This window comes from Canis lupus, chromosome 2 (genome assembly GCF_011100685.1).
Source record: "Canis lupus familiaris isolate Mischka breed German Shepherd chromosome 2, alternate assembly UU_Cfam_GSD_1.0, whole genome shotgun sequence".
Lineage (NCBI taxonomy): Eukaryota > Metazoa > Chordata > Mammalia > Carnivora > Canidae > Canis > Canis lupus.
Window position 1 is genome coordinate 11,151,955 of NC_049223.1, and position 17,433 is coordinate 11,169,387.

At 34.9% G+C, this 17,433-nt stretch overlaps 1 protein-coding gene across 1 annotated transcript in view; it reads right to left on the reverse strand.

The window, feature by feature from the left end:
- Positions 1–17,433, reverse strand: part of MALRD1 (MAM and LDL receptor class A domain containing 1) — a 754,089-nt gene that overhangs the window by 155,637 nt on the left and 581,019 nt on the right. The window contains 1 exon segment of the mRNA XM_038532060.1: positions 1,497–1,698. Coding sequence (XP_038387988.1) covers positions 1,497–1,698 — 202 coding nt within the window.

A 17,433-nucleotide genomic window follows, 5' to 3' on the forward strand; every position in this document is an offset into this window, starting at 1 on the left:
TGTATGTATTACACGAAGTTAGTCTGATCAATAAATATGTTAATACATGTGAAGTGCTTAGCACAATGCCTGGTACATAATTATAACCCAAATTTATCTTTAAAAAATTGGATACAGGGGCACCTGGGTGGCACAATCAGTTAAGCATCTGCCTTCAGCTCAGGTCATGATCCCGGAGTCCTGGGATAAAGCCCTGCATCAGGCTTCCTATTCAGCTGGGAGTCTGCTTCTCTCTCTTCCTCTGCCCCTCCCCTCACTTGTGCATGCACATGCACACTCTCTCTCAAATGAATAAATTTTAAAAATCTTTAAAAAATAAAAAAATGTACATAAAATAACTCAAATTGCTGATTGAGAATGGAATTGAGATGCTAGATCATTGGATCTGAGATTATTAGGAAAAAAGTATAAAGGAGCTATTTTCTGGAAGAAAGTAGGAAGCACTGAGAATCTAGAATTGTATTTTTTCTTGTTAATTATGTTTGAAAACAGGTTTAAGAGTAGTAATCAGAAAGTAGAGGATATAATGATTAGATGAGGTTTTCAACCCTAAAATTTCAGACAGGATAATAAGATCCAGGATGTTAGTGTGGGAGCGGGTTATGGAAGAAGAATATTTATAAAGATGACTAGAATTAAAGACATCAACAATTTACCTAGGCTGAGTGACCTGGAAGTTGAAATTGCCCAGAATTTAGCATTCAGAGAAAAACCATTTGGAGGATAAGAACCCAGATGTGGGAGTTAAAATGAAGAAACTTAAATTTTTTTTTAAATTTCTATTTTTCTAAAGTAATCTCTACACTCAGCATGGGGTTTGAACTTACAACATAGGGCTTGAACTCACAACTGAGCTAGCCAGGCACCTCAAAAAGAAGAACCTTTTAAATAACCCTGTAAAAATAAAATTTTGAATGAGGCATAGAATAGCCAGAAAGACAATGAATGGCTCTGTTATTTAACATTGAAAATCTGAAGACTTTAAAATGGCCACTGAAGTGGAAGCATCATAAATAGCAGACATTCAGATTTCAGTTAAGGGGATGATTTCATACAAAAAGAGTTATTGATAAGATTCTTGTTTTGACTAAGAATTCTAGATTGTACAGTAGAAACAGTGAGGAGAAGGGAGATGGCCTAGGAAATGGGAGAAAGCTAATATGGATGGAAAAGGTAGTTTGCAAGATGGCAGGTGATCAGAAGAATCCTTACCTTGTGCAGTTATTGTGAACCTTTAGAAATAAAGAAAGTAGACAATAATGCTCTTTTAATGAAACTAAACTTTCCTCTACATCTCGTAAGGAACCATAATCAATTTGGCTACCTGGAGGACATGAAAACTTTATGGGCAGAAAGCAACATCTACTGTTCTTCCTTCAGTGTATACATAGTATTGTACCTGGAAACAAATGTTATTCATCAGGAATTCCCAATTCTTCTATATATGGATAGCAAAAACAATACTTGCACACCCCATCTACTGAAGAATCACTTACCTCCAAAGACACATTCTGGGGTGAAAGTGATGTCATCAAGGGCAATAAAGATGTCCTCATTTCCAGCCAAATCAGCTTCAAATGCCACTTTAAATGCACTGTTACTGGAGAGAAGCACATGTCTATACCGCCAACCGCTTCTTTTGTTTCCAATCACTGACCACACCAGGATGTTTAGTCCAGATTCCTCAATGGTATATATCTAATAATAAGGGGGGGGGGAGAGTCCACTCTTTACAGCTTGAATGTTAGAGATATATGGGCATCCTGGTTGTTAATGAAAGAATGGAATCTGGCAATGTGACAGCACGACACCTTGACTATCATACTTTTTTTCAGTACAAATTGGAGTTACAGAGTGAGTTATATTTTCTTTAAGTAGTCAGACCTCTGTTTGATTTTGTCATGTCTATTTTTATTTTTATTTTTTTACTGTTTTAAGATTTTATATATTTATTCATGAGAGACACAGAAAGAAAGAGGCAGAGACACAGACAGAGAGTGAGAAGCAGGCTCCATGCAGGGAGCCTGATGTGGGACTCGATCCCAGGAATCCAGGATCACGCCCAGGGCCAAAGGCAGGATCTAAACTGCTAAGCCACCCAGGCTTCCCTTTCATGTCAATTTCTGTGCATCATAGTAGGCGAGGCCAAAACCTGTAACTGTCGTAAGATTCTAAAAGGCTGGAAGAACTATAAAACTAGAATTTCTCATTGCTAAAGGACTTTGTCCATGTTTTGCCAAGGTTGTTTTAAAAGAAGAGAACATTTATAATAAGTGAACATGACTATGTACAAGCCATTTCAAAAGCCAAAGTAATGCACAGGACATATTTACTATTTGAACAAATGGGGAATCTTCCTGAATTAATTAACATCAATATCCAAGACTTTTTAAGTATAAGGACTAACAGATTCAATAAATAAAAGTGAAATAGCCATAAAGTTAGCTTTGAAACCAACCACCAGGTCAAGTTCTAGTAATCTTTAAACAGTAAAAAACAATTCAAAACAAATTTTAAAAATGCCATTTCCCACTGCTCTTCAAAAAAAAATCTGTATTTTAAACAACAAAAACACACAAGGTTGTAAATATATTTTTTCTATATTACCTTTCTATACCTAAATTATTTCCCTAGAATAGTAATGTATGTTAGCAATCACTTACACAACTCTTTCTTTTTACATGGGAAAAATATGACTCAGAAAAAAGAAAACCCATGAATAATTTTCTTCTATTGAAACAGTTTTCGCCCAATGACATTCTTCCCTACTAAAAAATTATATTTTCTCATTTTTCTCAGCATCTAAATTTATCTAAGGATAATTTATCCTACAAAAGTTTATCCAGGGACACCTGCGTGGCTCAGCAGTTAAGCACATCTGCCTTTAGCTCAGGGTGTGGTCCTGGAATCCTGGGATCCAGTCCCACACCAGGTCCCCGGCATTGAGCCTGCTTCTCCCTCTGCCTGTATCTCTGCCTCTCTCTTTCTGTGTCTCTCATGAATAAATAAATAAAATATTTTTTAAAAAATGTATCTAAATGTTATACTATCAGGAGAAAATTACTACTCCTCATTCTGCTACATGTAATGATACTATATTGGCATTCCAGAAATTTTTCCAAGAGCCACCAAATTATGTAGAGCCAGAAATTAGCATGCTATTAATATTCACTATTATAAAAAATCTAAGTCAGAAATCCAACTATTAATGGAAGATTAAAAATCAGTAACAAGGGATCCCTGGGTGGCGCAGTGGTTTAGCGTCTGCCTTTGGCCCAGGGCGTGATCCTGGAGACGGGGATCGAATCCCACTTCGGGCTCCCGGTGCATGGAGCCTGCTTCTCCCTCTGCCTGTGTCTCTGCCTCTCTTTCTCTCTCTCACTGTGTGCCTATCATAAATAAATAAAATTTAAAAAAAATCAGTAACACAATATGATGATCACAGAAGAAGAAAAATAGAAAAACTTGCCCCAATCTGGAAATCTGAAAAGTGAGATTTAATATCAATGGTATGGAAAAGCACACATTTTGTAAGCAAAAATTAGTTTTTATATTGATTCCTCAATAAATGAAATAAACTAAGATTCAGTATGAAGAGATTTTGGCTCAAAACTGCATTTCCAGTCTCACACATAAGCACTCTAAGATTTAAAGCTCTAAGATCAGGTGGGTACCTATTTCTCAAATTAATACAAAATTTCTACATTTTTAAAAAATTAAAAAGGTAAGAAGCTTCCAATTAAATGTGATAGCAGGACAACTGTATAAAGTCAACCTAAGTTGAATTATCTTTTTTATCTTTATAAATCCTGGCTTACAACATAAAGATTTAAAAGGGGATGGCTTTATTTAGAACTCTTTTTCCAGAAAAACCAATTCCGAAAAACAAATTACATGAAAATACAACCCAATACTTTCTTTTTTCAAAACCCTAGTGTAAATGTATTTTGTTAATTTATCTATTTTTATTGTTTTTCATTTCATTTTTCTCTCTGCTTCAATCATGTTAATCTTCAATTAATCTTACTTGCTATTGCCAAATTCCATTTCCTTCATTCTCCTTTTACTCTGCTTCTCCTAAATCCATAATGACATCCCCTGCCTGTTCTCCCTCCCCCTGTGCCTTTATGAGCATTAACTGTCTAATAGACTTCACCTATGTTACCCATTATTTCACCATACAACAGTCCACATTAATTCTCATCAATTTCACTAATTCACTAATTAATTCCAATTAAACTTTTTGACAGTCTCAAGGGTTGTTTCAATTGTAACATGTATTTATAATGCTACTAACATATTAGATTGAATAATTGCATGTTATGTACAGTGTTTCTGTAGCTACAATGGCCAATGGTAAAAATAGGAGAATCATTTAAGGACTCCATATAATTTTAGGGTTTTTTTATGGCCAATGAGAAACCCACAAAAGGCTAATATTATTTATTTCTGTTTTCCAATAAAAACAACATTCATTATATTCAGAGAAATTTCTGTGATAACTGTCAGCAAAATATTTATTTTTCAAAAATCTATTACTTTGAAAAAGTAAAATGGCTTATTTCCTTAAATAATTCTAATTTATTCATTATATTTTATTACACATATTTTACTGAAAACCATTTTGTTTCAATAATAACTTATTATTTGAGATAGCCTCTAAAATCAGCCACTGAATAAATAATTTGGCTACTTCAATTCTGATATTCTAAGTTGTGGTTGGACACACACCCATTAACATAATAATACTTAACATTATATATTATAAAACAATAATTTTATCATGATTTTTATAAAACAAGATGGATTCAAGAATAAATAAAAATGATATAATGTTTAGATATTAAATCAAGATTATTATATTCAAGAATGATATAATTGTAACTGCTTATGACATAGGGCAGGGAAAACTCGAAGAGAACTTTCTAAATCAAAACATAGAAAAAATGATATGTCATCTAAGTGCAAATATAATACTATTCAATTAAATATATGTTACATTTTCTGAGGAGGAAACTCTTCAACACTGATTTAGAATGAGCACACCTTTGGAGGAAGATGTTCAATAAAAGATACAATGAGGTAACAGAAAATATGAGTTAATGTTTAAATTACAGGATAGTATGAAAACCAGAGACCAGCTATATCAACAATACCCACAAATGTAGGTTTTCCAGGTGAAGAAGTAAAAGAACATAATTAGCAGATTATCCTAAAGTTCCTCTCCAGCCAGCCACAAAATCCAAGTGCCTGCAACATGCAAGGTAGGCTGGTACTGATTTAGGTTTTCTAATGGACACTTCCAGATATCAGAAACTCTTTATCCATTTCATTATATATTTAGGTTATTGAAATTAGTGCATGAAATGCATCAGAAAGATAAAACCTTGGGTTTGCTTGATCCCAGTTACTCCTGGCTATTCTGCTAGATGTCTTTTCTTTAATCACCACTGATAGGGTAAAACAACGAACTGAGCTACACGATCCTTTTTAATGCAGAGTTTCTCTTGACTTCATTTGAAAACACTCAAATTTATAAAATAAAGAAAAAAATCAAGAGTAATGAAAAATTTCCTTCAAAAAGAAGAATTTATGGGCATTAAAATTATTTAATAAAAGAGAAATAACATCCACATTAATGAAAATTTAGCACTTTCACATATGTTATGTGATCTTAGTACACAGCTGAACATAGAGTAGGACTATTGACTGCCATCTACAAATCTGGAATTAGAATTGTAGACAGAGATTAAACAACCCATTACTTGTACACATCAGAGGCTTCCAATCCTCCATATGTCATAAAGAAGAGATTAGAAATCATCATACTAGTTCTAAAAAGAAAAAAGCTGAGCTAAAAATCAACAACTATTCTTAGATCCATCCGACAATTGATGTCAAAGAGCTATCATGAATACCACCCCCAAAATTCAGAAGAATAATAGGTAGACACAAAGAATCACCGCTTACTGGGACAGAAGCCTCAGGACAGAAACGCCAGTGGGAACCAGCAGCAGGGTAGGGAAACTTGGACTGAAACTGATGAATTGCTGAAGGCTCACTATAGACAAGTTTCAGGTTAAACACTCTTTTTATTTTCTTTAAAGACTTTTTCTTTATTTATTGATGGGAGACACAGAGAAAGAGGCAGAGACATAGGCCAAGGGAGAAGCAGGCTCCATGCAGGGAGCCTGATGCAGGACTGGACCCCAGACTCAGGATCATGCCCTGAGTTGAAGGTAGATGCTCAACTGCTGAGCCACCCAGGCATCCCAGGGTTAAACATTCTGAAGGGACTCTACACTTTTGTGAGTTTGACCTATGGGAATGTCACCAGTTTCTCATATTGAAAATTAGAAAAAAAATTCCCTCAAAATTTTGGCAAATGAAGGGAAAAGTTGCCATTGGAAATACACCCCAACCATTCTGTTCTTAGCAAAACCTGTGCTCAAGACTCAAGACAAACTACTTAAAGAGATTGTAATTTACTGGGGTTTAACCAAACTGGAGAGAGAAAAATACCTAACTCTAGTCCTAGCAGCTTTCCAGGTGGAGAAAGGGAAAGAGGCAATTTAGCAACTTCTAGCCTTCCTATATTACCTCAGGAGTGGGAAAACAACCAACTAACCAACCAACCAACCAATCAAAAACAAAACACACAAACAAAAAAACATCTGAGAGGCAATTATGAAGGCTACAACCCAGTGGCACTAAAAGACTCCCTGAGACCTAAGCATAGGCCCCACAATTTACCAAGGACATGAGTCAGGCATCTGTGTAAGAACAGGCAAATACAAGGAAATAATAGCACATGGCAGACCTTATTTAAAATAAATATCTCTGGAAACAGAAAGGTAACCAGAAAGACAAAAATAGACAACAGGGAAATGATAACTGATACCCACACTTACAGCAAAGAGTAAACACATCCTAACCGCCAAGAAGGGATTAATATGGTAAGGGCTATAATGGAAAAAGTAGACAATAGGCAAGAAGAGATGCAAGAAGTGTAAACAGAGAGATGGAAAGTCTAAGAAATAGCCAAAAGGAAATACTAGAAATAAATAAAAAAGTCTTTACAGAAATAAAACATGGGCTCATCAATAGATTGGACACAGGAGAGGAAAGAATGAGTGAGCTTGAAGATATGTCAATAGAAACTACCAAATATAAAATGCAAGGAAAAAAAAAGACAGGAAAAAAAATGGAACAGAATATCCAAGTACTGTGGAATTGTTCCAAAAGGTGTAATATGCAAAAACAAACAAACAAACAAACAAAAGGTGTAATATGCATAATGTAAATACCAGAAGAAGAAAAAAGAAGAAATATTTAAAGTGATAATGAATGATAATTTTCCAAAATTAATGATAAACACCAATCCACAGATCCCAGAAGATTTATAAGCACCAAATATTTATCTATACCTGGGCATATGATACTAAAACTGCAGAAAATCAAAAACAGGGATAAATCTTAAAAGAAGCCCCATATGGGTGTGGTGTGTGGGGGTAAATACCTCACTTACAGAGAAGCAAGAATTACATCAGACTTCTCTTTAGAAATCATGCAAACAAAAGAGTGTGTAATAAAAATATTTAAAGTATTAAAGAGGAAAAAAAAAGACTCCCATCTGGAATTCTTTATACAATAAAAGTATCCATCAAAATAAAGAATAAAGATTTTTCTCAAACATAAGTTAAATAATTTTTCGTTAGTCTACCTGCAAGTAAAGTTAAAATAAATTCTTTAGACAGAAAGAAATTCTATCAGTCAGAAAATCCAACTATATAAATAAGAAAGAGAATAAATGTAGTAAATAAAATATTTTATTATTAATTGAACAGGTAACAGTTTGTTAAAAATAATGATAGGAAGAATGTATTCAGTTAATTTAGGTTTGAGGTAAGTGAAATAAATGAATGGCAGCATGTTATAAAGATAGACAGGGGGACTTGAAAATGCTGTTTATAATGTTTGTGCACTACCCATGAAGTCACAGTGTTATTTGAGAGTGAGCCTGGATTACTTAAAATTGCATATTGTAAGGGGCAAAAATAGGGGAAACAAAGTTTTAAAAGAAGTATAATTGATATGCTACAAAAGGAAGGAAAAAAAGGAATCATACAAAATAATTAAGACAAAGGCAAAAAAGAATAGAGGACCAAAAAAAAAAAAAACAGAAAAAAAAAGAAAAGAAAAGAAGGTTAACAATTATAAAAGAGAAACAATTATTCTAGATATTAATCCAACTATCTATAATCCCCTTAAATGTTTTCTAAATATACCAATTAAAGAGATTGTTAAAGTAGATTTTTTAATAGGACTTAACTCTATGTTGTCTATAAGAAACTCAAGTTAAATATAAGGACAAAGATACATTAAAAAGTAAAGGGATAAAGATACGCTATGTTAATATTAATGAAAAGAAAGCTGGAAAAGCTAAATTAACTTTGGGCAGAGCAAATTTCAGAGAAAGGAAAATTATCAGGGACAGAGTATTACAAAATGAAGACAGTGCTCAATTCTCTAAGACAAAGCTGTCCTCGATGTGTATCACTAACAGCACAATGTCAAATGCTTGAGACAATAACTAGAAGAGCTGCAAGAAGAAATAGATGAATCTACTCATATAAGTGGAGACTTCAACATCCTTTTATTAGTAATTGGCAATCAGGAGGCAGCAAATCAGTAAGGTATAACTGAACTGAGCAGTGTCCATCAACTTTACATTTATAAAAAAAAAATTATCCAGGAACAAGAGAACACACATTCCTCTCAAATTCACAGTAAACACTCAGAAAGACTGATAATATTCTAAGCCATCCAATACATTACTGCAAATTTGAAAGAACAGAAATAGTACATTGTACACTCTCTGGTCACAATGGAGTTTAACTAGAAAATAATAACAGGAAGATATATGGGAAATCCAAAACTACCTGGAGATTATACAACATATTTCTTAATACCACATGAGTTAAATTGGAAATCACAAGAAACAACTAAAACCATTTCAAATTAAATGAAAATGAAAGTACAATTCATTAAAACTTGTGGGATGCAGTAAAGCAGTGCATAGAGAAGAACTTTATAGAATTAAATTCGTATAATAGAAAATGAGGAAGATCTAAAATCAGTAACCTAAGCTGATTCTTTGAAAAAATAATAAAATTACTAAACTTCTAGCCAGATTACTTAAGGAAACGAAAGAAGGTATGAATACAAATATCAGAAATGAAAGAGGGACTATGACTACTGATCCCATGAAAGTATAACAAAGGATTATTATTAACAACTCTATGTCCACAAATTTGATAAATCAGATGAAACTGACCAATTCCATGAAAGGCATACCTATTAAAGTTCACACAAGGACATATAGAAAATCTGAATAAGCCTGTAATATTAAAGAAATTAAATCAATTATTCCAAAAGAGAAAGCACCAAGCCCAGATAGATTCACTGGTAAATTCTACTAAACATCTAAGAAAGAAATTACACCAATTGTCTATAATCATAACCAGAAAATAGAAGCAGAGGAAATATTTCCAAATCTATTCTATGAGGCCAGCAAAACTAGACAAGATATTATTAGAAAGAAAAACACACCAATATCTACCATGAACATAGATTCAGAAATTTTCAACAAAGTATTGGCAAATTGAATCCAATAATGTATAGGAAGAATGACAAATAGCACTAGGTGAGATCTATTCCAGGTATGCTAGGTAGATACACACTGGGAAATCAATTAAGTAAACTATCATATCAGCAAGATATAGAAGAAAAATCATATAATAATATATATAATAATATGCACAAAAAAGCATAGGACAAAATCCAATACCCATTCATAATAATAAGTCTTAAGAAACTAGAAATAGGAAAGAAACTTCAACTTGATAACAAACATTTACAAAAAACCTACAGTTAACCCTATGCTTAATGGTGAGAAACTATAAACTTTCCTGCAAAGATCAGAAATAAGCAAGGATATGTGCTTTCACTGCTTCTCTTCAACATTGAACTGGAAGTCCTGGATAATACAATAAATAAAGAGAAAAAAGGAACTAAAAGATATACTGATCAGGAGTGTTTGGGTGCCACAGTTGCTTAAGCTTCAGACGCTTGGTTTCAGCTTAGGTAGTGATCTTGGGGTCATGAGATTCAGCCCCATGTCAGGATCTGCACTCAGTGAGGAGTCTGCTTGAGGTTTTCTCATTCCCTCATCCCCTCTCCATCTCTCTCTCTCTCCTCTCTCTTTCTCTCTCTCTCAAATAAACAATTAAATCTTTTCAAAAAAGATATACTGATCAATAAAAAAAATGTTTTTTGTTTGCAAATGACATGATTGTCTACATATAAAATCTCAAAGAACAACAACAACAACAACAACAACAACAAAACACCCCTGAAATTATTAATTTACAGCAAGGTTTCAAGATACAAGGTTAATATACAAAAGTCATTTATTTTCTTATAATCCAGCAATGAAAAATTGGATTTGAAATTTAAAACATAATGCTATTTATATCAGCAAAAAATACATGATTCATATGAACATTATAAAACCGATGAAAAAATTGAAAGACCTAAATAAATAGATGATATATTATGAGGAAGACTCAATATTGTCAAGATACAAATTCTTCTCAACTTGATATTCAGGGATCCCTGGGTGGCGCAGCGGTTTAGCGCCTGCCTTTGGCCCAGGGCGCGATCCTGGAGACCTGGGATCGAATCCCATGTCGGGCTCCCAGTGCATGGAGCCTGCTTCTCCCTCTGCCTATGTCTCTGCCTCTCTCTCTCTCTCTGTGTGACTATCATAAATAAATAAAAATTAAAAAAAAAAACTTGATATTCAGATTCAATTTAATCCCAGCAAAATCCCAGCAAGTAACTTTAAGGCTACTAAAAAAGTCATTCTAAAGTCTATAGGGAAAGACACAGAATAGCCAATAGAATATTGAAAAAGAAGAACAAAGTCAGAGAACTGACACTACCTCACTGGGATTCATTTTAAATTTACAGTAATCAAGGCAAGGTAGTATTGGTGAAAGATAAACAGAACTGAAAAGAGAGCCTAGAAATAGACCCATGTATATCTAGTCAACTGATTTTTGATAAAGGAACAAAGACAACTCAATGTGGGAGATTGGTATTTCCAACAAATGGTACTGAAATAACTAGATTCACATGCCAAAAAAAAAAAAAAAAAAGTGATCCTAGATATAGAACTTCCATGTCTCACCAAAATGAATTCAGAATGGTTCATAGACTTAAGGTCCACTGCAAAAGAATAAAACTTCAAAGAGAAAACATAAGAGAAAAATCTATGTGATCTTAGATTTTGAGATAACTTTTTAGCTATAAAACCAGAATCATGATCCATCAGTGGAAAAACTGGTAAGGTGGATTTCACTAAAATTAAAAACTTCTGCTCTGTTAAGGACACTGTCATGACAACCAAAAGAAACACATAAACTGGAGGAAATATATGTTTTAAAGATTTATTTATTTGAGAGCAAGAAAGTGTGCAAGTGGGGGGAGGGGAAAAGGAGAGAGGAAGAGAGAGAATCTCAAGCAGACTCTCTGCTGAGTGCAGAGCCCATCCCATTACCCTAAATCATGACCTGAGCCGAAACCAAGAATTGGATGTTCAAACAACTGAGCACCCCCAGGCACCCCGGAGAAAATATTTTAAAACACAAATCTGATAAAAAGACTAGTATACAAAATATGCAAAACATTTAAAAGAGAAATAAGAAAATAACCCAATTTAAAAAGGGACAAAAGACCTCATCAAAGCAGCAATGAAGATAGCAAATAAGCATAGGAGAAATTCTCAATATCATGTATCATCAGGGAATTACAAATTGAAACAGCTAAAACACCTATTAGAATGGCTAAAATCCAAATCACTGAAAATACCAAATTCCAGCAAGGAACAAAAGAAACCTTATCATTGCCAGTGGAGATGCAAGATGGTATAGCTACTTTAGAAGACAATTTTTGCAGTTTCTCACAAAACTAAACATACTCTTACCATATGAGCCAGCAACTGTACTCCCAAAGGAGTTGAAAACTTATATCCACACAGGAATCTGTACATTTATAGCATATAACTTATAATTATACTTTATAAATATGCAGATTTATAATTCTCAAAACTTGGAAGTAACCAAGAGATTCTTCAATAGGTCAATGCACAAAAAAATGCTGGTGCATCCATACACTGGAATTTTATTTAGGCATAAAAGAAAAATGAGCTATCAAGTCACAAAAAGACATGAGGGAACTTCAGTGTATATTTCTAAGTGAAAGATGCCAATCGGCTATAAAACTTCTAGAAGATAACAAAGGTAAAAAGTCTAGGTGACTTTCGGCTTTGCTTTGCTTATTGCTTTTTGGTTTTGTTTGTTTTTATTTTGTTTTTTGAATTAGAGATGAGTTTATGGATAGTAGTATGGGACAAAGTGGGTAGAAGCCAGGGCCTATAGTAATGAGCTTCCCAGGAATAGACAAATAGACAGGAATGGCCCAGACAAACAAACTGAGAGATAGACAAGAAAACAAAGCTAAATGGGTAAGAGGCCAGGACCAGCCTCAGCAGCTGTGTCTGGGCTTCAGATCTAGTTATGCTCTGGGGACCTAGAAAATGGACATGGCTGGCACCGACCTCAGTGCCCTCCTGCTCACTCGCTCTTGTGCCTCACCAGAAGCCAGGGACCTTTTGCACGTGGTCTCCTGAAATACAGAAAGGTTGTTCTGGGAGTGTGTGGACACAGAGGATCAAGGTGCTTGGAGGCTCCCTGGGGAGGTGGAGACCTGAGTGACTTGGGGTTAGCAGCAGCAATGGGGAGAATCCGCTCACACCCTGCCCACCACACCAACATGGGGCAATAAATACCATTTCAAGTAGAACTCTAACCTTATGAATTTCTGGAAAAGGTAAAACTATCTATAGACACAGTAAAGAAGATGAGTGGTTGCCTGGGGTGTTGGAGAGGAAGGAAGGGATGAATAGGTTGATCACAGGATTTTTAGAAGAGTGAAACTGTTCTGTACAATACTGTAGATACAGGTCATTACACGTATGTGAAAACCCATGGAATGTATAACACCAAGAGTGAGCCCTTATGTAAACTATAGACTTGAATAATAAAGTGCTAATATTGACTCATCAATTGTAGTCAATATGCCATAGTGATGTCAAATGTTAATAATAATGCAAAGCTGTGGAGGGATGGGGGGGTATACGGGAACTGCCTACGCATTCTGCTCCTTTTCTCTGTAAATCTAAAACTGCTAAAAAATTAAAGTACTGATTAAAAAATATTTTTAAAAACCCAAATATACACAGTTTAAGAGCGATAGAGCTAGTATGGAATTTTTCTTACTCGCTTTGATCCACTCAATTGCCTATTTTATTGGAAAAAATACTAATATCCATTTCAACACCAATTGAGCATTATCCAAGTGGTCACTTGGTTCTCTCTTTTTAAAAAATATTTATTTATTTGAGAGAGAAAGAGAGCGAGTACGTACACAAGTGGATGAGAGACAGAGACGGGATCTCAGGCAGGCTCTACGTTCAGTGCAGAGCTTGACACAGGACTTGATCTCATGACCCTCAGATCATGACCTGAGCCTTATCAAGAGTCTGACACTTAACAGACTGAGCCACATAGAACAGTCCTCTAAACACATTATTGTCTCTTTCCTCCTTTCCCTCTTTCCATCACACTTTCTACTTCCAATATTGGACATTTTAAAAAGTCAGGAGGCATACCATCTCAAACATTTACCTCAATTTCCTCTTAAGAAACTACCCATTTTTGCCTATTAGATGCATGAATTATAGAAGTACTAGGTATATTAAGCTAACAAAGGAAGCACTGAAGAACTCAGTAACAGCAATTTTCTAGAACTGGGTCTCACAACACAGGTAATAAAAATGTCCTTCCAATGGTATAAACATTTCTTCAAGATCTCTGTCCTGTCCCCCTTCTTCCATAGCTCACTACTCTTTCCCTCCATGAGGCTACCTTGCCAATCCTCTTAAATACCAAGGACACTCACAACTCAGGGTGTTGCACTGTTTTGTTTTTTTTTTTTCTCTTTATCTGAAGTGTTCTCCCATCATGGCCCCCATATTTCCATGGCTCACTCCTTGGTCTCTTTCAAGGGTTTGCTCAAAGTTTACAATCTCAGTGTGGCCCATTCTGACCATACCCAGCTCTGTTAAGGTGGTTTTCTTTGCATGTGACTTTTTTGAAATACATTGTCCCTCCCTGTGAGGACTCTGAAGCCCCATGTGGGGACATCTCTGACTAACTCACTTCTAATCCTCTTACTCTGTCTCATTTTGTTACATGGTCATTGCAAAGACTAACCAACTTACTAATTTATCACATTTCTTGTTTAATGTCTGCTTCACCATGTAGCATAAATCCTATTAGGGCAGGGAGTTTGTTTTGTTTATTTAGGTATGCCTAAAATACTGTCATGTTCATAATAGGTGCTCAGTAAATATTTGCTAAAGAATGAAAGAATGGAAAGTTTCCAGATTTAAGAACTTTATGTTGGAAAGCATCTTGGAGATTTTCTAGTCAAGAACTTCATAGGGGATTGGAAAGAATACCTGACTCACTCACTAGTCAGTGATGAAAGCAGGATTTCATGTTTCTCACTGTGCAATTTCTAACTTAGCAAACTCATTATTTCATTTGAAAAATAAATGTAACTATCTAGAAAAATAAAGATTATTTAGCTACAGCAGTGAAAGCTAGCAATGCTCTCATCTCTAAGTTTACAAATAATTGCTCATTCACACTAAAATGTCACCACAACTTGGAGGTCACTGAGTTATAAATAAGCTACACTGTCTTAAAATAAGAAATTTACCCTAGATTAAATAAAGGAATGGGTGATTAAAAAAACAAACAAGCAACAACAAACAAAAAACAAAACAAAACAAAACAAAACAAAAAACTTGGAATGATCAGAATTTGAATTGAAGAATAATCTACATCTCAGCTCTGTCTTTAAAATGTGAAGAGATATAGCACTCTTTTTTTTCTTTCTCTTTCTCATTTGAGATAGGGGATACAGAATCTCTGTTATCTAATATCTCAAAGCAAATTAAGTAAATTTATTCACACAAAACCATTGCTCAAATTAAACAGGACCACCCAAAATTGATTGCTGATTATTTGTGGTTTAGGGAGACATTTCTGGTCATCTCTATCATATTTTATTTATTTATATATTTTTTCTGTCATATTTTAAAAGCATGAAACCCTGCTTTAGTGTTTAACTTGCCTAGTAATAAGAAGACTGAACAGTGTTATGATCAGAGGCTATGACCCAGAATCCAATCCTAGTCATGCCAATAATAACTGGATGTCTTAGGCTAAATTATTTAATGTCTTTAAACTTTGACTTATCCTCTATTAAATAGAATATTAATATTTACCTGAAAAGTCTGTTATTAGGTCTAAATAATGTATATAAGGTACTAACATTAATAAGTGCACTTCCTTTTTATTATTTGTTATTCACATGTCTGTTATCATATATCCTATTTCATCTATTCTAAGAAAAGAGTTAACATACTAAGATGAGTATGTTTATGAGAATGTTAACTGGATGATTTCATTAGGAAAACTGATACCCTTTGGTGGGATTTGAAAGAATGACTTCATGGTGCAATTTCAGGTTTATCAGATTTTTTACAGAAGCATTGCTAGGATTCTTATAAATAAGGGGAATGAGAACCAGAGAGCTTTCTAAATGTTCTAAGTTTCCAGTCATTAGTAACTTGGGAAGCTGAGTCTAGGACATAGGTTTCCTATATTCTAGTCAATTGCCTTTCCTGAGCATTACTCTGTTTGCAATAAACATCACAGGCTATATCAGAGGAGAAAAGAGCTAAGAAAAATTACAGCTGAGAGAAATTACAGTAGAAATTGAAATGGTTGATTTGTATGTAGCTCTACAACATTAACTTCACTTTCTTTGAAAGAGACAGACTATTTAGGAGTAATCAGAAATAAGGAAGCAACCAATGTCTTAATGGCAGAATGACCCGAGTAGCTTTCAATGTTAGGCTGATACACATTTTTTCCCTCCCACCAAACAATATTATGGTACAGACCAACTTTAAAATGTTTCAGAACAACTTACCTCAAAGTGAGGGAAAATTTGGACTGCAAAACAGCAAAGAGAAAAACATGGAACTGTGATTTGATTTACTTTTCTTAGTGTGTTCTGCAAAACTGCAAATATATGGAGAAAAATAGTCTCTGGTTCTGTGGGTAACTGAAAACACATATTTACCTATATTCCTTAAAACTGTTCTGCTGTAAAGACAGGAGAAACTCTGAAATAAATCCCCAGGGTCACTGAAAGAACAGGAGAACAGATCCCAACATACAAAAGTAGTTTCTTACAGACTTTCTGCAAACCAAATGGAAACTGTATTTTTTTTAAATAATAAATTTATTTTTATTGGTGTTCAATTTGTCAACATACAGAATAACACCCAGTGCCAATCCCGTCAAGTGCCCCCCTCAGTGCCTGTCACCCAGTCACCCCACCCCCCACCCTCCTCCCCTTCCACCACCCCTAGTTCGTTTCCTAGAGTTAGGAGTCTTCATGTTCTGTCTCCCTTTCTGATATTTCCTACCCATTTCTTCTCCCTTCCCTTCTATTCCCTTTCACTATTTTTTATATTCCCCAAATGAATGAACCATATAATGTTTGTCCTTCTCCGATTGACTTATTTCACTCAGCATAATACCCTCCAGTTCCAACCACGTCGAAGCAAATGGTGGGTATTTGTCATTTCTAATGGCTGAGTAATATTCCATTGGATACATAAACCACATCTTCTTTATCCATTCATCTTTCGATGGACACCGAGGCTCCTTCCACAGTTTGGCTATTGTGGACATTGCTGCTAGAAACATCGGGGTGCAGGTGTCCCAGCGTATAATGCATCTGTATCTTTGGGGTAAATCCCCAGCAGTGCAATTGCTGGGTTGTAGGGCAGCTCTATTTTTAACAATTTGAGGAACCTCCACACAGTTTTCCAGAGTGGCTGCACCAGTTCACATTCCCACCAACAGTGTAAGAGGGTTCCCCATTCTCCGCATCCTCTCCAACATTTGTGGTTTCCTGCCTTGTTAATTTTCCCCATTCTCACTGATGTGAGGTGGTATCTCATTGTGGTTTTGATTTGTATTTCCCTGATGGCAAGGGATGTAGACCATATTCTCATGTGCGTGTTGGCCAGGTCTATGTCTTCCTCTGTGAGATTTCTGTTCATGTCTTTTGCCCATTTCATAATTGGATTTTTTTGTTTCTTTGCTGTTGAGTTTAGTAAGTTCTTTATAGATCTGGGAAATTAGCCCTTTATCTGATATG